Source organism: Sander vitreus, chromosome 9, assembly GCF_031162955.1.
Source record: "Sander vitreus isolate 19-12246 chromosome 9, sanVit1, whole genome shotgun sequence".
Taxonomy (NCBI): domain Eukaryota; kingdom Metazoa; phylum Chordata; class Actinopteri; order Perciformes; family Percidae; genus Sander; species Sander vitreus.
In genome coordinates, this window is record NC_135863.1 from 17,552,973 (window position 1) to 17,580,683 (window position 27,711).

Below are 27,711 nucleotides of genomic sequence, written 5' to 3' on the forward strand. Positions count from 1 at the left end.
ATCACGCAGCTTTTTGAATGTAATGTGCACAGGCGTGTTCCTCTGTACCGCTGCAGCTGATGATGGTGATATTGTCGGAAATACCAGTGAGACATAATGATATTCCTCTCTCATACCTGACCAAACTTGTCATCAGTTGTTTTTGTTTCACAGGGGAAAAGTCATCGTTTTTTTTTGACTGTGTTAGGGAGGGAAGTATGACAGTTGGGGTTGTCAATATATTAGATAATTTAGTAGCCTACTTTTTCCTTTTGGAATTCAAAGATTGAATACAGTATACAGAATTATTAACAAACATTAAATATTTGTATATTTGTATTTTTCTTTTATAAAGGAGAAGGCTTTTTTTTTTTTTGACATACCATAGTCAAACTTTGGCTGGATGTCTTAATCAGTGCCTTCTAAGCAGCACCCCTTAAATGTGACACAGGGGGATGAGAAAGTGTCTGTGTGGTAATAAGCTTACTCTGCCGGCTCCAATGCCACAGATTCAGTGGTGGCAACATCAGGTTGCTGTCTTGATTCTCTGGCGACAAAAGAGGAAAGCGTCCATGATGTTTAACCAGCTCCGCCGGGGTCAAGAATGCAGTCCACTGGCGAGGAAACTAAATTCCTGACACAAGTGATCTCTCCTCCCTCCTTTTGAAGTGGGACCCACTGAGATCTCAGAGCATGGCGGCTTCTTGAATCACAGGGTCTCCGCTCGTATCCCAGACTGGCCTAACCTGGAGGGTCACCCCAAGTTTACTTTCTCAGAGACGCCGGCCCTGCCCAAAGAAACTGAATCTATGCAGCTTAAACTGTTGGGTGGGCACAAAAGGAGGGTCATCTCTCCCTCTCTGTCTCCCTCTGTTCACGGTACTGTTTGGTAATGACACAATAGACATGGAAAGACTTTTTTTTATCTTGAAAAAACAAAACACATTTTCCTTGCAGCCATGTAACCAATCTGATTAAAGAACCTGGCTTTGAAATGGGTCGGAATTCTGAAAAGGCTCAAATGTGTAGGCCCAGATCCTTTTTGCAGTGTTAACTTGTACATTTATTTCCAAACAATTCATGGGTGCAATGCCAAATTAAATAGGTCAGTCTATTTGGTGAAACTGAGAAAATATACGGGCCTAATTCAATCAATCAACTAGCAGGAGAAAATGCTCACAGCAAAAGGCATTTAACATGTAGGGAAAAACAAACTGATTTAATTATTTTCAATTTTTCGTATACATTTATATGCTACGCAATGCTTATGTCCTTATTAATTTGTATTCGTCAACAACTTCATATAAATGATGCCATTAATATATATTTTGTTTCGTTTGTTTCTGTTTAAAATGATCTTAAATTGTCTTTAACTGTGAAAAACAAACCTGCTTGAATCGAAGTCACCTCCTTTTCATGCAGACAGACCGAAGAATATGACATTTTATAAGTACGAATTTCAATCTGCAATGGAAAATGTATGTGGAAAAAAAAGACTAATTTTTAGGGTGCTGCCGCTGTTGACAATATCACAATGTGATTGATTTTATATTTAAAAAAAACATCTGGCAATCAATCAGCATTGTTTATAGGCTATGTGATGCTAAAGGAAAAAATCCTCAGAGAGAAAACGTATTGATTATATTCCGTATAGGACTTCCAAAATAACGAAAACCTCCTTTATTTTTTACAACACGTCTTTTAACGTAAAAGCCCGTCGGCAGGTGGTATACTGGTGCGGACTGTACCAGGGGGCGCTGATGGGGAGAAACTGCTCTCTGCTGTGGCACCTGTCTCATTAAACAGTTGTGTCAAATTGGCTCCAGCAGCAGAACATTTTCAGAATGAGTAATCAAAATACAAACGTTAACAAAATGTTAAAACTCCTTTTAAAACATTTTACAAAATAAATGTTAAATCATGTAATAAAACAAAATAATAATCATAATAATTTAAATACTTTTATTTTTATTTTTTTTATTTTTGACGTCTGAATGTGAAAATAGCGAATACTAATAGCCAATATGTATGATTTCATATAAATGAATATATTGATGAAGGATTATTTCCATTATGCATTAATGTACAAGGCTAAATTACACTAAAATGCCTGCACAGCTGTGAGACATTGGGCCTATAAATATTAATGTGCTAATAAAGTCCGGAACTATTAATAAGTGATTAATCAAATATGATTCAAAATAAAAAATTGTTCCTAATGTACTAATGAATTGGTATGTTAACTTCTCAACGTGTCATCACTGCAGGCCTCAGTCGGCTTGTTGCTCAGTTCATTTATAGTAATGTTCCTTACGCGCACCTCCAGATCTGTCTCCTCACAACGCTACAGAGGTTTTATAAAAACCTGTGGTATTCGGATTATCAGCCGCATGGGATAAAGCAATAAATGGGCCAGTGGGGTCCTGAATGGGTGCAGTGGCGTGAAGGGGAGTAATTACAGCTTCATATTAATTGTGTTTTTCTGAACACACACACACACACACACACTGAAGCGAAGCGGTGGTGACATCTAGGAGGGCCAAGTCTTTGTGCTGAACACTTCAAGTTTCAAAAACAAGGCCAATTGAAGCGGCGGAGCTCAAAGCCGGCACCATTGTAGGCGAACACATTGAGTTTTGATTGGGGACAATGGTGTTTCTCAAATTTCTAGCAAAAAGAAAGCCATACTCCATCTGTGATCTCAATGAGCGCCTATTCATGAGCTTCCTTCTTTTCTGCGCCATTCGTTGGTGGAGAAAAGGAGGCAGATGTGGAGGGATAGAGCAGGGGAGAGTGCATTTTAATTGGCTGCAGTGTGTAGGTCTGTCTCTGTCTCTCTCTCTCTCTCTCTCTCTCTCTCTCTCTCTCTCTCTCTCTCTCTCACACACACACACACACACACACACACACACACACACACATTGGATTTACATGCCACTATAGGGCTTGCAGAAGGGAGAGCGAGAGAGCCCAATAATCTCGCTGTGTTGATGAACACTTGTAGCCCATTCATTAAACAAAGATAATCCCTGCCAACCTACCTCGGGGGCACAACAACGGTGTGTGTGTGTGTGTGTGTGTGTGTGAGAGAGAGAGAGAGAGAGAGAGAGAGAGCCTATATAGCCAGCATCTTTGGCAGAGGGACCCTTCAAATCTTAGAAATATTCATACGCCATGGCCAACCCATGGCAGGGTTATCCCCCAATTACAAATAAGTGTTATTCTAGCGGTTGAAGAGTGATGCTTGAGAGACCATTCCTGCTGTAATTTAGCCTATGGCTGTTTGTCTTTGTGACTTCTGCAGGCTGGAAGCTAACCAATTACACTCTAGAGAATCTTTTGGGGTTCCATTGTATGCTGCTTTTTTTACTCCACTGCATTTATTGCAGGTATACTTTCCTGATTTTTTTTTTAGATTATAGATTATAAAACATGATGGATTGTAGATCAAAGCCAACAGTATATAAAGTAGTAAAAATTAGCTCCACCTCATCGAAAAGCAATGAATACTGTATTAGTATTAACAATCGAGTAATGTAATATATAATATACTCTCTCAGAGGTTATTTTTATGCATAATTAGTAGTTTAATGCTACTTTTGTAATTATTAGCCTACTTACATTTGAAAAACAGGACCTTGTAAAGGAGAATGTCTACTTTCTGGTATCAATTATACTCAAGTTAGGGATCTCCCATCAGTTCTTCTCATGCACAAGTCTAAATGTTGACAATGACTCATTAGACCATTAGGATATTGGATTCTGTGGTAGAAAATAAATGTGCTCATTAAGGTCATCATCGTTCGATATGATTAGCCTATAAATCGACACTCATTTTGTAAAGCTTTAATTTATGTTACTGTTGTATGTCAGCGTGGAAAGCAGGTTATAAACTCCCCCAACAATGTGTTTTATGTGTGTCCACTGCTCCCCTGACTCTGCCCTTAAAGGAATGCATTTAGCTTGATCCATTCCCCCGGCTCAGTGGAGCTGGTGTGAAGTGGCAGGTTAACAGCCTCTTGTCTATAAGCCCGGGCCGACTCGGTGTACCCGTCAAGCGTGTAAATACTTCAGTGAAACACCCCGTGCGTTTCTTTTCTCCGCGGCCCCTTGTCTAACTGCTACTCTAACCTCTGCCTCTGTGTGATAGAGCCGGCTGCTGCAGCGGGAGAGCGCGGGAGGGGATCCGGGCCCAGCCGGGCTGCAGGCGGGGCAGCGGCAGTGGGAGAGGCCGCTAGAAAGCCGCACCGGGGTGCAGGGGCAGCGGAAACATGCTGCTACATATGTTGGGTCAAGCATGGCCTTTGTTGTGATCTTAAAAGGGTGTTAAAAACCCACTCGTCTGTAGCCTTCCTGAAAGAAATGAAAGCATCGCATAGTTTTTTTGATGCATAGGCCTAATGAAGTGGTTAAAAGAATGTTGGATTTTCTAAGTGCTCACAGTCACTTTTAATTGCGCGGGGGGCATTTTTAATTGGGCAAGGAGGAATAGTGAACATAATCCCTATCATAATGCATATTTTTCAAAATGTAGGCTCAGCCAAACTAAAACGATGACTATAAAACCCCGAAGCAGCAAAGCTTGCACGCCTTGGATGAAATCCGAGTTTAACCAGAGCCGGTGTTCATTTAAGTGGGCACCCTTCAGAATTAATTAACTTATAATATATTATATTAAACACAGAGTCGTAATAGTTATCTATGGACATATACGTATGGCTCAATAGACACTAATCAAGTTAAGTCATTTTCACTTAAAATCCACTCTTATCAGCAGTGGAAATTGATGGTAAATCAGCTGATAAATCAGCTCAAGTTTCCCTACAGGAATTTCAGTCAATTGTCTCTTTTTTGTTTTGTCTCGGCCTGTGCAACACTGAGCAGTCACACCAATGAGAAGTACAGGCTGTTTTATTTTTAAATCATTCATCCTAAGGTGACAGCATACGCCTATAATCTCTCCAATGAGCTCTGGGCCTTCTCTGCAGTTTGCAACTATCACTTTACCACGCAGGACGGGCAATTTTCATCTGAGTGAGACCGTCGCCCATGCAGATAATTACTTTGAATGTCAAAAAGATGTAGTTTTAATATCGTCTCTATTAGCCTGTTGGCTAGGTAATTAAGGTGCAGATGACGGCGGCGAGGGAAGCAGATGGCATTTGCTTACAGTGATTCAGAAAGTAAACAATGAGCCTGGGAGGGGAGAGAGGCAGGGCAGCACACCGAGCAGCCATTTCTTCCTTCATCAGCTTTCAAGTTGTTCTTCACTGAGACAGTTGTTATCAACCTCCAAGGGACTGACAATTGTTGATTTAAAAAGCATCTATACCTTTTTAATTTGAATTCAAATGCCTGCATGCCATATCTCCTGAGTGAACAGGTGAGGAAGCAGGTGGTTTGCGCTAGTTGCCCTTTTGTAGCTCTGCGCGGCGTGGACTTCTCAAATCTCTTGTCAAATCTCCGGAAGCATTATCGTTAGTCCTAGAAGGACGACACACCACTCAAAGCTAATTCTTTTAAATGATGATGATAATGATGATAACACAGAGAAAATAATTTTTAAATGCTATTATTTTTCTTTCACGGTCATAAAGTTTAATGAAAGAGGGAGAAGAAAAAAAAGATTTGGAGAACCGGGCATACAGAAACCTCTCTCCTTTCTTCAGCCGCAATACTGCTTTTTTTGTTATTAATATTATTATATCCGAATAGGGCGAGTCATTCTAACCTGTGAACGGCATGAGACACCTTAATTTAATTAGACATTAATCAGACTTTCGTATTCTTGTTACGTAATAATAACAACAACCAAAATACTAACAGACTATTAATAGGTTAATAATAATGATTATAATAATATGTTTAGCTGAGAATAAATAATGATAAAAGTTATGCTGAGATAATATAGGCTACAATAATATTAACTTTAATTATAATAACCATACTAACAAGAACACACATTTATTTCTAGGAATCTGCTTTTAAATAAATATTTTGTTCAACAATAATTACAAATGTGAAATGTTTTATTTCTGTAATGTATTAAATAACCTAATGCAACATGTGTTTTCATGGCAAAAGCAAACAAATGTGTTAAATTGTTTTAAACAATTGTGTTATTGTGCGGCACTGGTTAGACTGGTTAGAGGAAAATCGAAAAATTAGCAACATTTTTTTTTTATTCAAATATTTTTTTGAAAATGTGCCAAAGAGAATAATCGTTATTATAGCCTACATAACTTGTATTTGAGATATTGTCACATTACATTTGAAAAACGAAATAACGACACAGAAAAGCTGTGGTTGGACATGCTGGTTTCATTAATTACTCCACACAACGAAAATGAGTTCATTTAGGCTATCTAAAAATAATATTTCCAAATATTATAAAATACATCCAAATTGTTATTTTGGATTTTATAAATAGCCTATAGTATAAACGAAGCGTAAGGTTGTATGGTTCTCTTTAATAGACTTAACTAAATACATGTTTGAACGGCTAGCTACAAATTAAAAATTCAAATAGATTTTGTTACATGTAGGCTAGCGACCACGAGACATGTTATAATTTGGACAGGGTTCATCACTCCGTAGTTTTTCTGTAGCCGAGTGAACCGTGCACATCAACCATTTAGCTTCACTCATGCAGTCAAAAACCCTCTGCAAATATAGACTTTTTTTTCTGACAGATCAAATTTCGCCTCCACTTGAATCAATAAAATAAATAATACTTACCTTCCAGGTTGATGAGATTACAGGCACTCACGCATCATCTTTATTTTATAAGTCTGGTATTCTAGTCTGTTATTAGTAGTAGGCCTATAAACACATCGCCAGAATGGAGACTTCATAACAATCATGTCGCCAAATGATACAAAATATTTCTTGTGAAATATAGTTCTTGGAAGGGATGAACATGTTCCTTCATTTTTATGGCTATTATTAATTTGTCTGTGTCCTGTTTGACAGCATACCGCCCCATGTTAAAGCTGAATAAATGGAAAAGCACAGGCTATTGTTTTAAACCTATAAAATAATCGATTTTAGCTTTCCGGGAACTCCCTTCAGATTCTTAACACTTGATATTTGGAATAAGAACTCAGGTAGACACAGTTGAAAAAAGAGGCAAGCCAATCAGATTGCTCCTTCCCCCTTTGGCCAATGACAGACGCCACATTGTTGTCAAATTTGTCTAATGAAAACGTAGGGGCAACAATAGAGAGGGGAGAGAGGGACCTGTATCCACTGACAATCTCTGGAGGAAGTTAGTGTCTCAGGCTGCGGCGAGTAGCAACCTCGGCTCCTCCTGGACAGTTTAAACTTTCTGTCGGGGAGGAATGATCTCTCCTCTAGGCTCCTGCTCTTTTCGGATTTTAACTCGACAATATCTTCATATTTTTGCTTCTTCTGCAGACTCCTTGAACAGTTTACTTTAGAGTTTCGGTAATAGTTTTTTTTTCTTGCACCATATTCTCATCAGTGGAAAGACATCGTTGACTTCACCTGTTGCCCAGAGATGTTGAGAACCGCTGAGCAGATGTGAACGGCTCAACACTAGCATAACTAAAACAACTCGTTCAAAAGAAAGCCGTTTCCTAGTTTATAGTTCAGTTACATCAGTGAGGAACACGGGCATGGATCTGAGACCGGAGCACCCCACAGTGTCCTCTGCCTCTCAAGTCCACCCAGGAGCGGCAGCAGCAGCAGCAGCAGCAGCCTCCATCCCGGTGTCCATGGCCAGCAGCCTTCTGCGCGGCCCTCCGCTCATCTTGCGCGCCGCGGACAAGTACCCGCGCACCCCGAAGTGTGCCCGCTGCAGGAACCACGGCGTGGTTTCCGCACTGAAGGGTCACAAGCGCTACTGCCGCTGGAAGGACTGTATGTGCGCCAAGTGCACATTGATCGCCGAGAGGCAGCGAGTGATGGCAGCGCAAGTGGCGCTGCGGCGGCAGCAGGCGCAGGAGGAGAACGAAGCCCGAGAGCTGCAGCTGCTCTACGGCACGGCGGAGGGACTCGCCCTGGCCGCCGCCAACGGCATCATCCCACCGCGTCCAAACTACGAGGTGTTTACCTCTGTCAACAGCGAGAGTAACTCAGGTGAGGGGAGCAGCGTTATGCATTAAAGAAAAAGTGAAGTTCTTGTTGTTTTTATTAGAGCAGTGAAAAACCTCTGGCTTCAGTTTTAAAATCACCGTGAAACCAGGAAACAGAAGGCCTAATAGAGAACTTAAGTTCAAATGGGCAATCTCAATAAATAGACCTATAGCCTAATAATGATTTTTCCGTTCATTTAGCCTGTATTAAACTTGAATGGCATGTGTTGGTGAGCTTGCAATTTGTTTGCTAAGACACTGATTAGTAGCCTAGATAGATTTTGTTTAGCATGTTACTATAAAAACAAATTGGTGACTTTATCAGGTAGCCTATTCTACGTTGAGACTGTTTCGGTAACAGCTGTTGCAGTTTGAGGGTTCGCTAGGCTACTGTTTAACAAACTTGTTCTTTTTCCTAACCCTAATTGCTGCCTCTTTTATCCCTGTGATTTAGTTTAGACTATTGACCTCTGTTGCCGTTTAATTCACAGGTTATGACTTTCTATCAGGTCTACTCAGCCTATAGGCTACTGTAACATTCATATGTTGGGCTATTTTTGGACCCCCATCTAACACACTGTGATGTTCTGATTGTGTCAACAGAGTCAAGTATCCAGAAGTATGAGCTGTTTTCAAAGAGCCAGCTGTCCGGATCCGCCACCTCTCAGCAGTCTGCTATGGGGAAACCGGCGTCTACCGAAAATGACTCGGCCCCGGGCATGTCGTCCCCAGACGGCCGACATGGCTCGGGTTCAGAGAACGGAGACAGCGAGTCTTTCATCAGCTCGCCGGTCTCCAAGCCTTTAAAAGACGGAGGGGAAACTCCTGGCTCCGTGAGCTCCATTGCCTCTGATTCCGGCTCTGAGACCGACAAAGACGATCAGGAGCCCTCCCCTTCCTCTGCGGCCTCCCGGGCCCGGCACATGAACGCCATCGATATCCTGACCCGAGTGTTCCCCAGCCACAAGCGGAGCGTCCTGGAGCTCGTCCTGCAAGGCTGCGGTAAGGACGTGGTGCAGGCCATCGAGCAGATCCTCAACAACAGCGGCGCTCAGAGCTCCAACAAGGCCGGGACAGCTGAGACGTGGACGGCCGAGAGGGTGCTCCAAAACGCACAGCAGCCTCCGCCGTCCTCCGCATCCACAACCGCCCCGACGAGGCCCATGTTACCCGGAGCCATGACGCTCAGTAACCGCTCTGCATTTTCTCCTCTCCAGCCAAACTCCCCGCACTTCGGCGCCGACCCCAGCAGCTATCCTTTGGGCACCCACCTAGGACTGAACCCTCTGCGGCTGGCCTACTCTGCGCACAGCCGGGGACTGGCTTTCATGACGCCCTACTCCACCACCGGGTTGATGCCTACCCTGGGCTTCAGACCCCCGATAGACTATGCATTTAGTGACCTGATAAGGGACAGGACAATGTTACACAAGGAGCAAGGCTATGCCAGCGGCCTGTACGGGCCCTTGGTCAACAACACGCCGGAAAAACAGTGAGTCTGGTGGACTGACCACAGAGACACTTTACATTGTATTTGTAGCCACAAGTGTTGAATGTTCTGGCGAAAATCTGTGATGTGTTTTGACTACAGGCTACTGTACATAATAGGATTATCTGGCTTGTAGTCAAATGGTCTGAGATAAAGAAGAACAAAAAAAAAACTAAACTCACTTATGTGTAATTTTCAAAAATAATTTTATATGTTTGACTAAGAAAGTTTGGATGACATTCCCCAGGTATGAAGTTGATCAATAAAATAGAGTGAAGCTGAAAAGATATTTATAGATTCCAAAATAAATCACAACGAAGCTGGGAAAGTAGAAAAGTAAACCCAGCACAAACTGAAACTATACACGTGCTTTTATTACTAAATTGTATGTCAATTCTGCAGGATTTAAAATAAAGTAAGCGTTATGACGTGTTTAAAGCCCATCACATTTCTCAGCTGGTTGGTGAAACTGAAGTGCATATGATGTTTAAAATCAAACTTTAAATATGCATTTCTCTCACACACACGGGATATTAAATGAGTCAAAATTAAGTTATTATACCATGTAGATGACGGATATTAACCCTATTTCCTGATGTACAAGTTGAACTAATGATGTGTAAATGCCACCCCTTTTTTCTTATGTCTTATTTCACTTATCTCGTCTATTTGTTTAGTTAATTTCCAACTGCCTGTATTAAATATTGCATTTGGTAATATGCTATATTTGACTTTCATTTATCCGCTAGTCAGCTCAATTTTTTTGTGACAAAGTGCTGGATCAAGTCAGTTCATCTTCAAATGTTACAAGCTGTGCTGTCACATTGTATGAATATGCTGGAAATAAATGTTATTTTAACGAAAGTGGAAAAGTAGAATTATTTTGTGTTGAGACTGATATAGAATATACCATCCATGTGTAACACATTTGAATTTGTGAAGGGTGCATCGAAAACCATAAACTAAAATCCTTCCAAATGTGTGAGATATTTTGGCCTCAGGTAGGTAAAACTCTTGTTTCTGACAGCAAATCCACAGAGGTCTGCTAGCAGGTGTTTACTGGTGAAGAAGATAGATAGATAGATAGATAGATAGATAGATAAGTGCACATACATTACTTTACTGACTGCAGTCTGTTCTTGCTAAATAGAAATAATCTGGATTATACAGAATCTCAATAAAGTAGACAAACATAAAACAGAAGTTTTTTTTAACAAAATGTCAACAGCACGGATGAATCGTGAAGTACCACATTGCACACATTTCATAAAGTGTGTTTATTTGAGCGCCTAAACATTTCATAAAAGAAATGTTGGCTCCGGAATAGAAAAACAATCTTTTAGTGACAATATGTGCTTTCTTCTTCTTCTTCCTCCTCTTAAGTAACATGCACGAGGTTCTATACAGTAGCCTATGCATACAGATTATAACCGATTAGCAGTTGTAAGTACCGACGCTGACAGGAGTGGCTGTGAAGGAGTGATTAAAATATTGTTTTTACTTCTCGTCAGGAGCGTTAACACATCACAACCAGCCAGCGGGCCAGTTTCAGCTGGGTTTGTACCAATTAATCCTATTGTTAGATTAGACCAACTCGTCATTATTACATTAGATAAAATAGCCTACTCATAAAGTAGGCACAATTTTTTGCACAAATCAAATACAATAGCCACCGCAGTGACATTCGAGAAAAAAACCGTAATACGGTGTAAAGTTTGAGCTTATTCATTTCAGTGTAAGACAATTAGACTGGTGAAGGAATTCAAAATTAGTCTATTTTCAGTTTAAAAGTAAAGCTTTATTTATTTTCCAACCAAATCTAAAATGTAGAAATGTGAATAACTGTGTATTATAAGGAATGGGAAGAATGAAGAAACCCACCTAAACATTTGTTTTGGGGAAAACCTAAATCCTGTCTGAATCCTTCTTCCATTAAAAACATTAAAATAACATTATTCTCTTAATAATGACGCCTTAGTGGACACGACTGTTTTGCCGCTCGTTATAGAGATGACAACCACTCTTTCACCGCCTCCAGAGAAATCTCCCCATATCCAAAAGGCAGTGGCGCCACCTGCAGGTCAACCAATGTCAGTACCAAGCCGTTTGTCCAACTACGTTTACATTCCAGCTCCAATTAAATGTTTAACACAGATTGGTTGAGCTCAGCGGTAGAAGCAGATCTGAACAAGGGGACCATAAAGCGTGTGGCTCTGAACTGAATCAGCTGTGGGCAGTAGAACTGGAGCAAAAACTTGCAGGAGGGCCCACAGTGCATCTACAAGATGTTGTATTATGACAGATGTTAGATCCTTGACCCCTGTGGCCCTAGAGTGTGAGAAAGAAGGAAAGGAGGAGGCAGGAGCATCAGTTTGGAGAGTAATGATGCTCTGCTACAGTGAATGTACAACTATGTTTTCCATTCCTCTATTCTCTGTGTTCATTAATGAATAATTAGACACTGGCAAATAAATAGCCACAGGCTCCCAGAGTGCTGCAGAGAGAGAGAGAGAGAGAGAGAGAGAGAGAGAGAGAGAGAGAGAGAGAGAAATCCATTTAGGTTATTACTCCATAAAACCGATTTTCATTTTCGGAGCCGCTGTTTGGTTTACTGTCAGAATAACAAATAGATAACTGCAAAACAAACATTGAGACAAAAACAATTGTGCACATCCTGCACTGAATTTAGAGTCTTGACTCTTACAGCCTAGTAAACTCACAGGAAAATAGATAAACGAATGAACAAAATAAATAAATGTATGCAAGTCTACAGTATGCAAGCAGACATTTTACAGTTTTGCTGGCTCACCAACAGTAGTGTTGTCTCAAAAATAAAGCTACCAGTGTTAAAATAACTAAAAACTGTCGCTACAAACAGGAGTTGAACTCATCTCCACTAACATCCACTGATTCATATTATAAGACAGCTGCTATTGTGTGATTAAATGGCGCTTTCTCAAAACAATAATTTATCATTATTTCTTGTCATTTAGCACAACATAACAAATGACCCTGAAGCCTTTGGGGTCCCTTGGAGTTTGGGGTCCCGGGCAGTTTCCCACTTTCCACTGTGAGTGAACGGTTTTGAGAACTGTGGTGTTTCCCACTGTCAAATAAAATGTCCGAAGTATGTATAAGTGTGACTGAGGGAAGAAAGGAAGATGAAAGCACAGGCAAAAGGGTGAATGTGTGTGTGTGTGTGTGTGTGTGAGGGGTCTTGTGCCTGAGCAGTCAGGTGAGGAGTATCGAACGTGGGCTCCTCGCTCTATGCGTTAACAACAAAACACCCTTGGATGGTATTGATTCAGGAATCTCATTCCCATCTGTCCTTCGAAGGGTCCTTTCATCATTCTGCCCCGCGGAGCGCCCTTTACCAATGTCAACTCAACTCCCCCACATTGAACCCTTTTCCTTTCTCTCAAACCTTCCCTCCATCACACGTGGCATCCCTTCCACATCAAAGCTGCTACTTGGTTAAAACCTCTGTTTTCCTGTGGCGTGTCAACACAAGTTTTCCGACCAGGATACACAGCGTTGCTCATGATATGGGTTTTGTGCAGGTTTAAAGGTCCCATGGCATGAACCCTCCACCTTGCCCCGCCTCTCTCCTCCTCAATAGCATTTAAAGCTACAGACACAGAAATGGCACGTCCTAAGGAAAGCTCATTGTGGGACTGGCTCTAGTGGCTGTAATTCTGCACCAAGGCTGAATTTCGGGAAAGAGACTTCAGATAAAGTATTAGGGGACCACTAAGGCCTATATAAAAGCATCCAAAAAGCAGCATGTCATAGGACCTTTAACATTGTCAGTTGGTAAAAAGAAAAAAAAACACAAATGGGCTATCAGTCAGTTTTCTATGGCACATATCTGCAGATTAAATGTCTTGCCATTATACAAAAATACATGTACATTTTGTAAGATAAACATTTTTATGTTTTGTCCTCAGAATCTGCAATTGACATGATGCGACTGTCCACTACATTAGGGGCTTTCCGACCGGAGGGATTTTTGCAGTTCTTAGAACTAAATGTTCCTAGAACACTTTTTTTGTTGTGTTCCGACAGGAAAAATTTGTGGATTTTTAAGTTCCTCTGGCTGCAGTAGCGTACTTTTTTAGCTCCTACTTCAGAGCAGGGTCTTTTCCCTTTTTCTAGGTGTACTTGATTGGTCAAACTTATAAGTCACGCTCACTGCCAACTCGGAACTTGCAGACAGAGCAACAACCAACAACGGGACATTTTTAACAATTTTCTTATTCATCATTAAATTCACTTCTGACAACGTTTTAAGCGAGAAATTAACTGTTTAGATTTCGAATATAGGCAGTCTTGCAAAAATTGATGCGGAATTGACAATTTGCTTCAAAGTTTTCGGAGTTGAGAACCTCCATGAAGTGAGGCGACATCCAGCAGGCGCCTGTCCCGGCCGCTAGCTCGTCGCTCGGCCAGTCATGCTCAGACACCTTGCTGTAAGCTGGAGGTCTCTCAGACCGCTCTGGTAAATAAGAGGCTTTTATTTCGCCGTTGACAGTTTGTTTGTTTAAATATCACAAGACATGTCCATCATAAGATTAACGGGAACCTGTGGTTAACAGTCTTTTCGGAGTTAAACTCCACAAGCGTGTCCTGCGGCTCGCCGGCTGTCACACACACACACACACACACACACACACACACGTCCACAGCGCAGCAGGCAGAGGCGGGGTCTGTTCTGAGTATAATAAAGCCCCGTCTTGTTGAGCAAAACATTACGTGAATTACGACGAGAATGGACGGAATCGGAACTCGGAAAAGTGGTCTGATGCGGAGGTGCAGGCACTGCTGGCCATGTACGGCCTCCTCCATGCTGCTTTGTTGTTGTTGTATGTGGCGCTAAGGTCTAGTGACGATGCTATAAAGACCGTTGCCGTGCTTGTGTCACTCCTTTACCCCTCCTACCAGTCCCTATGGCCACTTGGCCAGTGGGAATGCAAACTGAAAAAAGATTTTGGGGAGAGTAGTTCTTAGAACTGCTTAGAAGTGTACTTTTCCTCTAAAAAGTACAAGTACTATCCGGTCGGAAAGCACCTATTGTGTGACGTTTCTGAGAGGCAGCAACTGGCAAATGTAAAGGAATTCCAGGTAGGCAAATATGCTCAGCATGTGGCCTAAATTGGGATGAATGACATTCTGCAATACAGAGAGTCAACACTGGCCAACACCTCACCTCAATGCTGTTAACTGGAGTTAATTCCAAAGTTGTCAAGTTGCCAAGTCAGCAACTCTATAAATTCTGGCCATATATGGGCTAGAACATTGGCTGGATATACCTGTTTGGGTTGTGTGTGTTGGGCCTTTTGTTGTCTCCAAGTTCCCATCATGTACAGTGCAGCACACTTTGTGGCAGCTTCATTATATTTTTCCCAGAGACACAGAAACCACCCAAGGCCGTTACAGACCAACCAGACGGCCGACCGTTGGCAGAAAAGGCAGTTGGACTGATCAGTCTCCCCGAGTTTGTCAGAAAAATGCCTTGGAACACACCAAAGCGACGAGACGTAATACGTCTCCATAACAGCAGGCTGCGCTAATCTGTATTGTCGCCCAAAAAATGAAAACCGGAAGCTGATTGGACGAATGCGTCACGTGGGTCTGGCTGCTACTTCCGGAGTTTAGATTTTTCAACCGGCCATTAATGGCGACTCATTCAGAATACATTCTCATATTGTACTAAAATAGTTCACTGAAACGTGTTTCTGAAAACATTTTAAGCGAGAAATAGGCCATGCAGTTGCTTAATCTGTCATATTATATTTCAGATCGACAAAGGTCAGTTTAAAGATTTTCGTCAGATTTTGAGAGGCTTAGTCCTGCTCATCCCGCTTGTCATTTCCAGGTGAGTCCCGACTGCCCTGTCTCCAACTGAGCATGTCAGGTCGGCAAAAATGAAGGCCGATAGCTCCTCCAACGGACGATGGCACAGAACACACCGAACAGACTCGAGTCACTGACCTCACCAGACTGTCCAACGGCTGATTATTGGCCCGGTGTGTAGCTGCCTTTACACTGAAATACTACCTGACTCCAGCTTGTCTGTCAATCAGTTAGTTTGGGGTAATTAAATGCAATTTTGTTCATTTGAGCACAGCATGATCAAAAAATGTTAAGGCTTTATTATTATATTTCGACATAGTACCAGGCATGGACTGACAATCTGTCCAACCGACGGCCGTTGGCACAAAAAAGTCTAAAAAAAAGCGATATTAACAGCCAACAGCAGGGGGCGCTAATACGATCACTTATATGCTAAATGTAAAAAACAAAAAAAAAAAAAAATGTAAAAAAGAAGAGTAGGCCTACGTCATTAGACGTGACAATGGCTAGTAGAAAACGTAAGGAGAAAGGTGGATGGGAAAAATTCAAAGAAAAGAGGGCCAAGTCTCTCGAGACTGATGCAGCAAAATGCAAAAAGCTCACAGAGCCTGAACATCCACAGCCTGATCATGACGACGGACAGACAGCAGAGTTAATTTCACATCAGCAAGAGGTACTGGTAAGTGCCAGGAGCAGGTCACATTATAATAGGCTGCCTTTATCCCTATCTTAGCGAATTGCATAGTCAGCTATCAACATGGGTGTGCATCATGATTATGAAAATTATCGTGCCATTTAGTGCTGTCAAACTTCACGTGTTTAATCATTTTCTGTTAGGTTAATTTGAAACATTAAACGTGTTAGAAATTAATTGGGGGTTGACCGCAATTTCACTTCGTTGTGTATGAGAGGTTGTAGTGAGCTCACTTTTGCTGCTAGGGGACGGTCGGTATTTATGGAATGGACCACCGGAGGAAAATAGGGGAGGGTCATGTCTTTTTATTCTTTGTTGAGGGGAGGGTCACCCAACGTTTTTTAGTTTTTGCAGTTGGTGCTAAGTGGATAGTGTGAGCGTTGATCGCAGTTACGTGTCAGTTAAACTTCTCATCTCCAATCCTATCTGTATTTGTGAGAAGTGGCGCTGTCCTGAGTAGAAAGATAGCCTACTTTACGCCTTCATTATCAAGTTAATAGGCGTGTGTGTTAGTGTCGGCCGCTGTCCATTTCCTTAGGTTCTGAAATGCAAACATTTTTTGACTACATTTTTTTTTAAAGGGCGTGCGCCCGTGAGCACCCACGGAGGAAAACAGTTAATCTAATAATGGATATGTGTGTTGAGTTATTTAAACAAACGATCGGGGAAATAAACAACTCTTTTCCGCGAGTCTCCTGAGAGAGCTCCAGCCAGCTCACAGCGGGTCTGTGAAGGACAGGCCGGGCGGCAAGCCAGCGACCCTGGCAGGCACCCGCCGGCTGTCACCCGCCGGCTGTCACCCGCCGGCTGTCACGTCAAACTGTGGAGCTTCTGAACTCTGATACAGTCAGACCAAATTTGCAATTAGCCATCAATTTTCGTAAAACGGCCCATATTTGAGCTCTACATAGTTGATTTCTCACATAAAAAAGTCTCAGAAGTGAATTTCGTAATGAAATAGCAGACAAACAATGTATAAAGTTTCCAGTTGTTGGACACAACAGCAATCCATGGTTGTTGTGATTGTTGCAGCGCTTTGCACACCAACATCCATCCATCCATCTTTGTCCGCTTATCCGGTATCGGGTCGCGGGGGTAGCAGCTCCAGCAGAGGACCCCAAACTTCGTGACATTAACCAGCTCCGACTGGGGGATCCCGAGGCGTTCCCAGGCCAGGTTGGAGATATAATCCCTCCACCTAGTCCTGGGTCTTCCCCGAGGCCTCTTCCCAGCTGGACGTGCCTGGAACACCTCCCTAGGGAGGCACCCAGGGGGCATCCTTACCAGATGCCCGAACCACCTCAACTGGCTCCTTTCGACGCGAAGGAGCAGCGACTCTACTCCGAGCTCCTCACGGATAACTGAGCTTCTCACCCTATCTCTAAGGGAGACGCCAGCTACCCTCCTGAGGAAATCCATTTCGGCCGCTTGTACCCTGGATCTTGTTCTTTCGGTCATGACCCAGCCTTCATGACCATAGGTGAGGGTAGGAACAAAAACTGACCGGTAGATTGAGAGCTTTGCCTTCTGGCTCAGCTCTTTTTTCATCACAACGGTGCGATAAATTGAATGTAATAGCGCACCCGCTGCACCGATTCTCCGACCAATCTCCCGCTCCATTGTCCCCTCACTCACGAACAAGACCCCAAGGTACTTGAACTCCTTCACTTGGGGTAAGGACTCATTCCCTACCTGGAGAAGGCACTCCATCAGTTTCCTGCTGAGAACCATGGCTTCCGATTTAGAGGTGCTGATCCTCATCCCAGCCGCTTCACACTCGGCTGCGAACCGATCCAGTGAGTGCTGAAGGTCACAGGCCGATGATGCCATCAGGACCACATCATCTGCAAAAAGCAGCGATGAGATCCCCAGCCCACCAAACTGCAACCCCTCTCCACCCCGACTATGCCTCGATATCCTGTGCATAAATACTACAAACAGGATTGGTGACAAAGCGCAGCCCTGGCGGAGGCCAACTCTCACCTGAAATGAGTCCGAATCTTACTGCCGGGAACCCGGACACAGCTCTCGCTTTGGTCGTACAGAGATTGGATGGCCCTGAGAAGGGACCCCCTCACCCCGTACTCCCGCAGCACCTCCCACAGTATCTCCCGGGGCACCCGGTCATACGCCTTCTCCAGATCCACAAAACACATGTAGACCGGTTGGGCATACTCCCAGGCTCCCTCCAGGGTCCTTGCGAGAGTAAAGATCTGGTCCGTTGTTCCACGACTAGGACGGAATCCGCATTGTTCCTCTTCAACCTGAGGTTCGATTATCGACCGAACCCTCCTTTCCAGCACCTTGGAGTAGACTTTACCGGGGAGGCTGAGAAGTGTGATACCCCTGTAATTGGCACACACCCTCTGGTCCCCCTTTTTTAAAAAGGGGAACCACCACCCCGGTCTGCCACTCCTTAGGCACCGTCCCAGACTTCCACGCGATGTTGAAGAGGCGTGTCAACCAAGACAACCCCTCCACACCCAGAGCTTTAAGCATTTCTGGACGGATCTCATCAATTCCTGGGGCTTTGCCACTGTGGAGTTGTTTAACTATCCCAGCAACTTCCACCAGGGAAATTGACGACAATCCCCCATCATCCTCCAGCTCTGCCTCTACCATAGAGGGCGTATTAGTTGGATTTAGGAGTTCCTCAAAGTGCTCCTTCCACCGCCCTATTACCTCCTCAGTTGAGGTCAACAGCATCCCATCCTTACTGTACACAGCTTGGATGGTTCCCCGCTTCCCCCTCCTGAGGTGGTGAACGGTTTTCCAGAAGCACCTTGGTGCCGACCGAAAGTCCTTCTCCATGTCTTCTCCGAACTTCTCCCACACCCGCTGCTTTGCCTCTTTCACGGCAGAGGCTGCAGCCCTTCGGGCCCTTCGGTACCTTGCAACTGCCTCCGGAGTCCTCTGGGATAACATATCCCGGAAAGACTCCTCCTTCAGTCGGACGGCTTCCCTGACCACCGGTGTCCATGGGTTACCGCCCCTTGAGGCACCTAAGACCCTAAGACCACAGCTCCTCGCTGCAGCTTCAGCAATGGAAACTTTGAACATTGTCCACTCGGGTTCAATGCCCCCAGCCTCCACAGGGATGCACGAAAAGCTCCGCCGGAGGTGTGAGTTGAAAGTCTGTCGGACAGGGGCCTCCTCCAGACGTTCCCAGTTTACCCGCACTACCCGTTTGGGCTTACCAGGTCTGTCCAGAGTCTTCCCCCACCCCCTGACCCAACTCACCACCAGATGGTGATCGGTTGACAGCGCCGCCCCTCTCTTCACCCGAGTGTCCAAAACATATGGCCTCAGATCAGATGAAACGATTATAAAATCGATCATTGACCTTTGGCCTAGGGTGCTCTGGTACCAAGTACACTTATGAGCATCCCTATGATCGAACATGGTGTTCGTTATAGACAATCCATGACTAGCAGAGAAGTCCAACAACAAACAACTACTCTGGTTTAGATCAGGGAGACCGTTCCTCCCAATCATGCCTCTCCATGTGTCTCCATCATTGCCCATGTGCGCGTTGTCCCCCAGCAGAACTATGGAGTCCCCCACTGGAGCCCCATGCAGGACTCCACTCAAGGTCTCCAAGAAGTCCGTATACTCCGAACTCTTGTTTGGTGCCTATGCACAAACAACAGTCAGAGTTTCCCCCCCCACAACCCGCAGGCGACCCTCTCGTCCACCGGGTTAAACTCCAACGTAACGGCCCTCAGCCGGGGGCTTGTGAGTATCCCCACACCCGCCCGGCGCCTCACACCCTGGGCAACTCCGGAGAAGAAAAGAGTCCAACCCCTATCCAGGAGTATGGTTCCAGAACCGAGACTGTGCGTAGAGGTAAGCCCCACCAGATCTAACCGGTAGCGCTCCACCTCCTGCACAAGTTCCGGCTCCTTCCCCCACAGAGAGGTGACATTCCACGTCCCCAGAGCCAGTGTCTGCTGCCTGGGTCTGGTCCGTCGAGGCCCCTGACCTTCACTGCCACCCGTGTGGCGGCGCACCTGACCCCAGCGGTTCCTCCCACAGGTGGTGGGTCCATGGGATGGAGAGATGGACGCCACGTAGCTTTTTCGGGCTGTGCCCGGACGGGCTCCATGGCAAACCCGGCCACCAGACGCTTGCTGACGAGCCCTCCATCTGGGCCTGGCTCCAGACGGGGGTCCCGGGCTTCCTCCAGGCAGGGTCACTCCATCTCTTCCTCGGTCACTCATAGGGTTTTTGAACCATTCTTTGTCTGGCCCCTCACCTGAGACCACTTTGCCTTGGGAGACCCTACCAGGAGCACAAAGCTCCAGACAACACAGCCCTCAGGTTCATAGGGACACACAAACCTCTCCACCACGATAAGGTGATGGTTCCCGGAGAGGCACACCAACACACTTTGAATTTCTGATTGGGTGGGCCAGCTGTCAATGCCTGGACGGGCCAAGTCCAGCTCCGTGCTTGGGTCCCGGTGATTTGAAATTGTGCAAACGACAGCCTTTTCAAGGCATTTGAGAAGGAAGGAGTGGTTAACATGCAAGCTCCCAAATTGACGCTCGTCTGAGAAATGGAGTTTTGGATAATGTTCAGCTTCGGCAGCTTTACCTATGCTAAAATATACAATGACTGAGGAAGCCTAGTGACGAGTCCATAGCAAACAGTTCATGTGTTGAATTTGTTATTACCCATATTACCCATTATGCTTTATTGAATGGTCTCAATGTTTTATTGTTTTATTTCATGTGAATACTAGTTTACTAGAGGAGTAACTTAGTATTTCGAGTAATGCAGTAATGCAGGAAGTGTACATTTAGTTTCCATGCTTATTGTGTTTCTACAACAATGTTAGTGAGTACATTTACTGAAATGGCCACCATCTTGGTGGAGTGTGATGTGTAAGATGAGAAAGCAGAGGTTAAGTCATGTATGTCATGGTTGTAAAAAAACAGTGGTTATCTGTACATCTTTACCAAGCGCAAACCACTGCAAAAGGCATCAATAAATTGTGGGGCAATAAAATGGGTCAATGCCCTTTTTTCCCAAATTATTTTGGAGGGTCATAGAAAAATGTATTGCTGGCGAAGGGAGGGTCAAGTCTATTTTGACTAAAGATCCCAAAACTCCTCCGGTAGCCCCTTTAATAAAAAACGAACAGTCCCTAGGATGAAGACTATGGTATTGAATTAAACGGGAAAACATCAGGCATGCATTGGTACCACTCTAAATGTGCTAAGAAACAGGGAAGGGGGCTAAATATTTCACCAAATTTAACCAAAAGTTTAACCAAACAATCTAGCTTGCACTTTCTGTGTGTCTTCCATCAGAGTGCAGTTTTTCCTTGTCTTTCATTTGCATTTACTATTGTGGAACCTGTGTAGACCTGGTGATTGTTTGGGAAAGCTTTACAGACAAAATTGATAGAGCCTAGTCATTTTCATCATTTCACAACCTTAATATGAATCAAAAGTGTAATATGACATTGACAAAATATTAAATAAGTTATCCAATGCTAATTATTTAACACAAAGCAACACATCAATAATAGCTAATAACCTATCTTTAAAATAATTTGTTTATTCAGGTTGAAGATAATTGCAGCACAAAAGATGACAGGGAGAGTGTAGGGAAATGCCAGGATGTCCCAGGATGATCAGTAATACTCTGTACTGTTTTATAATTACACGTTTGTAATTTGGGGTTTCTGTAGCCAGTGACATTTCATTATTTGTATTTTATTTTCAATGCAGATATAATTGTAACGATTTGCTCCTAGTTTGGACCCCAAAAGCAGATTCAGACTCAACTCCAACGGATTGGTAGTAGTTTTATTTTTTCTCAGTACTTGCAAGTGAAGAGAGTACAACAAGGTGGTGAGGGTGTAATCCTGGTGAAAGCAGGTGGTATCTGGTGGAGGTGAATTTGTGGCAGACAAGGGCAGAGGATCAGCAGGAAGGCAGGCTCAGCTTAGGCAGGTCAAAATCATATTCTTCACTGGGGTTTTAAGCCTGAAGCGTTACCACGTGGTGAGCGGAAACAATCTGGCGATGAGTGAGTGGAGACAGTGTGACAGTAATGGCATTGTACATTTTTTGTTTTTATTTGAAGGCTGAGGCTTCATTAATAAACACAACCCCAATTATCATCATTGGTTTTGAGATGTTACTTGCTGTGAATACCTTGTCTGATAGGCTACAGTATTGTGGCATAGTATCAGGACATCCTGGCTAGTGTCTGTCGCGCACAGCTAGGGGCGAATGGCCGAATGATGGGCCTATTTTAGCCCCAGTCCATCCCTGCATAGTACCGCTCTAGAAGATTACTTAATAATGTGGCACCTAAATTATATTGTATATTCTTATACAAGTAATCAAAACAAGTTCCTTCCTGAGGCTGTTTTGCAGAGGCACAGTGGCTCAGCTTAGTGTCACCCATGATGATTGTGATTGGTTTAAAGAAATGCCTATAAACCAGAGCACGTTTTTCTCTCATCCCGGAATGCTGTGTGGACTAGCCAAACCCTCCTCTGCAGCGCTGTGGAGGAAGGTCTGACAAAGCGAGACTAAGGTGCTACAAACTCAAAAGCTTGATCACCTCGGGTCTTAAGCCATGTGCGTAGGACAGACAGTAAATTTAGCATATTAGACCAAAGTGAGCAAGCTGAGGAATATAGTTGAAGTAGCTCAGTCACATATGCAGGAGCCTGACCTTGCAATGCTCTGTACGTAATAGTGAGAATTTTAAACTGAATCCTATAGGGAGCCCGTGAGCCAGGGAGGCCCTTAGATGCTCAGCTTGTCTCATAAGGGCTACTCATGTAGCCCACCTTGGCCCCGTTATAAGCTCAGCAGACTCTAAAATGGCAAAAATGAATAATATACTAATGTTAACTGGCATAAAGAGAGACTAGCAGCAGCAGTTGCCAGTGAGTTATCTGTACCCTGCAAGTACCCAGATGGCCTGTGTGTATTTATAGTGTGTTGGTTAAATCTGCTTCTGTTGGAACCACAAACGCCACAGGCTCCTTCTTTCCGTGTGGCAATTAAATAGCACACAGCTGATGTTGGAGGAAAAACACATATCTACAAAATGTTTTTAAGAGCAAAGAAAATAATCTACAATGGGGTGTTTTCCATTCAGTTTCACAGTCTCAGTGGTCCCAGTGACCATGTAAACATCTGATTCAAGTGAGAAAAAAAGCAAAACTGCAGCTCCCGGTTTTATTTTTCCCCAGTGACAGCAGTGACAATAAAGTAGCAGGTGTGTACAAAGAAATTGGGGAACGTGCAAATGGTGGGTAGTGTGTGTGTGTGCGCACGTGGTTGGCACGGATGCTTCATATGAGTTTTAAGGATACATGGATGTCAAACTGTGCCGACCCAGCATGAGCACACTTAATCTCCTCAAGTGGAGAGTGTCAGTCAACACTGCTGTGGCAGATAGGTATAGAGATACCTAGATCGATAGATGTGCCTGAATGTAAATGTGTGTGTGTGTGTGTGTGTGTGTGTGTGTGCGCGCATTAGGTTGCCAATGATTTGTTTGTGTGCATACATCCTACAGGAGATGTAGCATGTCTTTCTTGTCAAGCAAGATGAGCTCCCTACCTTTTACTGTCATATAGTAAACCTAAAAACACACACACACACACACACACACACACACACACACACACACACACACACACACACACACACACACACACACACACACACACACAAACTGTCATGCTGTACATCATTGTTAAAGTGTAAAATGCTAAATTTAGAAACTCTCTCCAGGAAGTTTGATCACCACTCCTGCACACAATTTGCACACTTTTTCTTTTTATATTTGTTGTTGATTGTGTATTAGTGTGTGTGTGTGTGTGTGTTTCTCAGCAGCTTCTGGCTAAATGTTCAGCGACATTCGACTGACTGACAGAAGTAGGTCTGTGGTAAAACAGGTGTTCCTCTTTTCCTGCTGAGATCTCCTCCTTGACATCTTCCTCACAATCACAGATAGGTTTTTCACTTCTCTTCTTCTCCTTCTATATGTATTTCTCCTCACTCATGTAGTTTTCTTTCTTTCTTTCTTTCTTTCTTTCAATTAGTGTTTGCAGCCTCCCTGCTCTGAGTGAGAGTCATCAAATGAAGATTAAAGACACTTCTGTTTCCACTGACAAGCACACACCCACACACACTGACTCACACAGTCAGGCACCAGGCGCACACAGAGAGAGACACACATACATGCTGAAGTACACATGCCAAAAACTTTCTCTCTCTCTCTCACACACACACACACACACACACACACACACACACACACACACACACACACACACACACACACACACACACACACATACACAGTCCCCCTTGGGAAACCTTACACAATTATGGCTAGAATGGGATTCATTCTCAGCCTTCAACAACTCATTAACTGCATATTGCAAATTGTACGTTTCAGCAGAAAGCATTGATGAGGAACAGCGAGAAGGGGGGCTTTGGGAGAGGCCGGCATCATTTTAACGTGTGTTCAGAATGTATTAGCATATCACATATAGTACACTGTATGTATATTATATATATAGAAGGAATGGCAACAGTGCTTGTTTTTTTTAAAGACATGCAGGTGAAATATTTGCAAATGTTTAGCCTTTTTTAATGTGCATGAAACTTAAGGTAGGTAGAGCTTGTCATATTATGACAATCTAGAAAAGCTGTGAAACACTAATACATACAGCATATAAAAAACAGACATTTGGGATAAAATACACACATTCACACTTTCTGGTGCTCATTTGCCAGCAAACCACACCGACACAAGAACCAAATAGGTTAATGTAAACCATAAAAAGTATCCCAAACTGCTTTGTCTGATTCTGATATTTTGCGGCAATTTAAATATTTTCTTAAAGGGATGGTTCGAAGTAATTTCACCCTAGGGTCCTTTGCACCATCACCTCAAGCCAAACACCCCCCCCAGAAAATTACCCCACTAATAATGCCCGGAATGGTACCAAACTTCTACAGTAGTACAAATAGGTTCTGTACTCATAAAACGAGGCATTGGAAAGTTTGTAAGTTCAACAGGAGTTTATTTAAATAACACTCTACGAGCAGCCGGCGGTGAGAGGCAGTAAGACGAGTGATTAAGGACCGTCTACAACCTACAACACCGAAAAGCGATACAACAAAAATATTTATTAATTTAATGATTAAATAAGGTAGTGTCTCCAAACTTACCTCAATTATAATATATATAATAAATATTTTTGTTGTCTCTCTTTTCGGTGTTGTAGTTTGTAGACGGTCCCTAAGTCTTACTGCCGTCTCACCGCCGGCTGCTCGTAGAGACCAAAGCCAAGGGAAAAAAGCTTCTGGGGGGGTATTTGGCTTGAGATCATGGTGCAAAGGACCCTATGGTGAAATTACTCCAAACCTTCCCTTTAAGTATATATTGTCATTCAATTGTCTTGTACTATACTAGATACTAGATATCTTGAGAGCAGTTAGGAAGACAAGTGCAGAACCTGAAACAGAAAAGCTAAATTAATCCTCATCTTCGGATCTTCCGTATATTTCTCTCTGTGATTCAGTTTGAGATGTTTAGAGTTTCCTTATTGGTGTGATTGGGGAGAGACGTTTGTGGTTTGAGAGCATTGCAGAGGTGCAGTTGCAGCAGGCTTCAGCTGATACGTGACCAGTTCATTAAAGTTTCATTGCTCTTTGTTTCCCCTTTGGGTTATCCTTCAAAGACCAGGTACTCTCACTCACAGGAGGTGTGTGTTTGTGTGTGTGTGTGTGTGTTTTTTCCGTCTCGCAAACACACACACACACCCACACACACGCACACACACACCACCACCATGCACCAGCGCTAGTTTAAACTGATGATAGCATGCAGGAGAAAAATTGAAACAGACTGTAAATGTCCTTTCTGCAGTGTGAGGCTCACACACACTGCACTGGTGAGACAAAGAGTGTCAAATTAGCACATCCTTTTTTTGCTGGTGTTTTAATTGAAGATGGGAGATGGATAGGTTAACAGCGTTGTTAGCAAAACTTGGTGGAGCAGGAAGGGGGGGAGGTTGTTCTCCACCAGGTGAAAGAATTAGTGTTGTACAGCTCAGAGGGGACCAAGACGTGATAGCATGCATCACCTTTTATCTGCAACACCTATACACTGTAAAACATTACAGACTCATTTAGTTATGTCCACTTATTTCTTATTTTTAACTGAACAAGCTTATACAAGTTGTGGATTTTGAACTCAACTTTATGAGTTTTTGAAAGTTAAACTTGCATTTATTCATTGGGTCGACTATTTTAATTTTTTGTCAGATATGTATGTGTTGATTGAACTTGGGTATGTAAGTTAAGTTATCAGTTGAAAAAAAAGCGGTGTGTGTGTTGCACCAAAAAAGAGTTGCCTTTTCGAGTCTTCTTTCACGGCATAGTTAAAGCATGGACACAATAAATTAATTATACACCGCAGATAAGTGATGTAGCCTATTCAAATTTCAACTAAAATATAACACGTGTTGTGGCAAACAAGAAAGCACTAGTGCCACCGGCGGAGGGAGTACCTGTCAACGGCTTGTGAATTGTGAATTTGGCATTTCACTCTTCTTAAATTGAAATGGAAAGTACTTTTCAAAAGTCAAACGTTTAGCTCCGCCCACATTTAGCCCAACCCCAATCTGCGTACTGCAGTCAGGTGAAATTGGTTCATTGGCTGGTCAATTCCCATGATGCAAGGCAGTAAATAGAGTTGTGTTAAAATTTGCTGAAAAGTTTGCAGTTTGTTCGAAATACAAATGTAACTTGTCTGCTTAGAATGTAGTGTTTTGTTGCCTGGTAATTGTCATTGTTGTGCTGGTTTACATTTGTAACCATGAGTTAAGTGACTGTTACGTTTGATAAGAAGAGCTGGAGTATTTTGAATATATATCTGTTTTTATTCAGAGGATAAGAAATGTAGAAAAATATTCAATTATTCAATACCGCAATGATATTCTCTCCCTCGTTCCACCTAGTTACCAACGATTGGTTAGCTATTCTCGTGGGTGTGTCTGGATGTGTATAAGCGGTCATTCAAGAAGACTCGGGGCAGTCATGTCGACTCTGGATAATTACGAGAATATAATTCCGAATCTTGTTGAGAAGAGGGGAGATGAATGTTCGGATGGTGAATGAACAACACACAGCACAGCAACACAATCCCTTTTTTTCTTTTGAGTCTGACCATCACAGCGCCACCTTTCCCTTTTCTTTTTTGGCTTTCCACCATTAGACATTATTGAAATAAGAGGCTGTTGCAGCGGATGATGTTGCTAAGAACTTACAATGTAGGCTATAACTTGTATCAGACCGGGCAGTACCGGAAAACACTACCGGCCCACCGGGAAAAAGTCCAGACTCTCCCAATTGCCACTCCGTCTCCGAGTGGTCCTGTGTATGGGCGGAGGATGACACTTTAAATATAGACACTAGGCGATCTTGATTCAAGTATGTGCTGGATATTGACAAGCGTTTCACCTCTCGGTGAACGTTGAATGTTTTTGTATATTCGACTTCTAACACGTCATCCATTCTCATTCTGTCTTTAGGTCTGGCTGCTGTGCT

At 43.3% G+C, this 27,711-nt stretch overlaps 1 protein-coding gene across 1 annotated transcript; it reads left to right on the plus strand.

Annotated features, from left to right (window-relative positions):
• The first annotated feature begins 7,223 nt into the window (after positions 1-7,223).
• dmrta2 (DMRT-like family A2) lies at positions 7,224-10,406 on the plus strand. The gene is made up of 2 exons (XM_078258156.1): positions 7,224-8,079; positions 8,679-10,406. Exons 1-2 carry the CDS (start codon positions 7,617-7,619, stop codon positions 9,569-9,571), a joined length of 1,356 nt encoding a protein of 451 aa, XP_078114282.1. The 5' UTR covers positions 7,224-7,616; the 3' UTR covers positions 9,572-10,406.
• Positions 10,407-27,711: the final 17,305 nt, after the last annotated feature.

Excerpts from the sequence above, each read along its gene's own strand:
- dmrta2 (XM_078258156.1), top strand. The coding sequence starts at position 7,617 with ATGGATCTGAGACCGGAGCACCCCACAGTGTCCTCTGCCTCTCAAGTC. Across the intron at positions 8,080-8,678 it reads CAACAGCGAGAGTAACTCAG|AGTCAAGTATCCAGAAGTAT; the intron begins GTGAGGGGAGCA and ends TTGTGTCAACAG.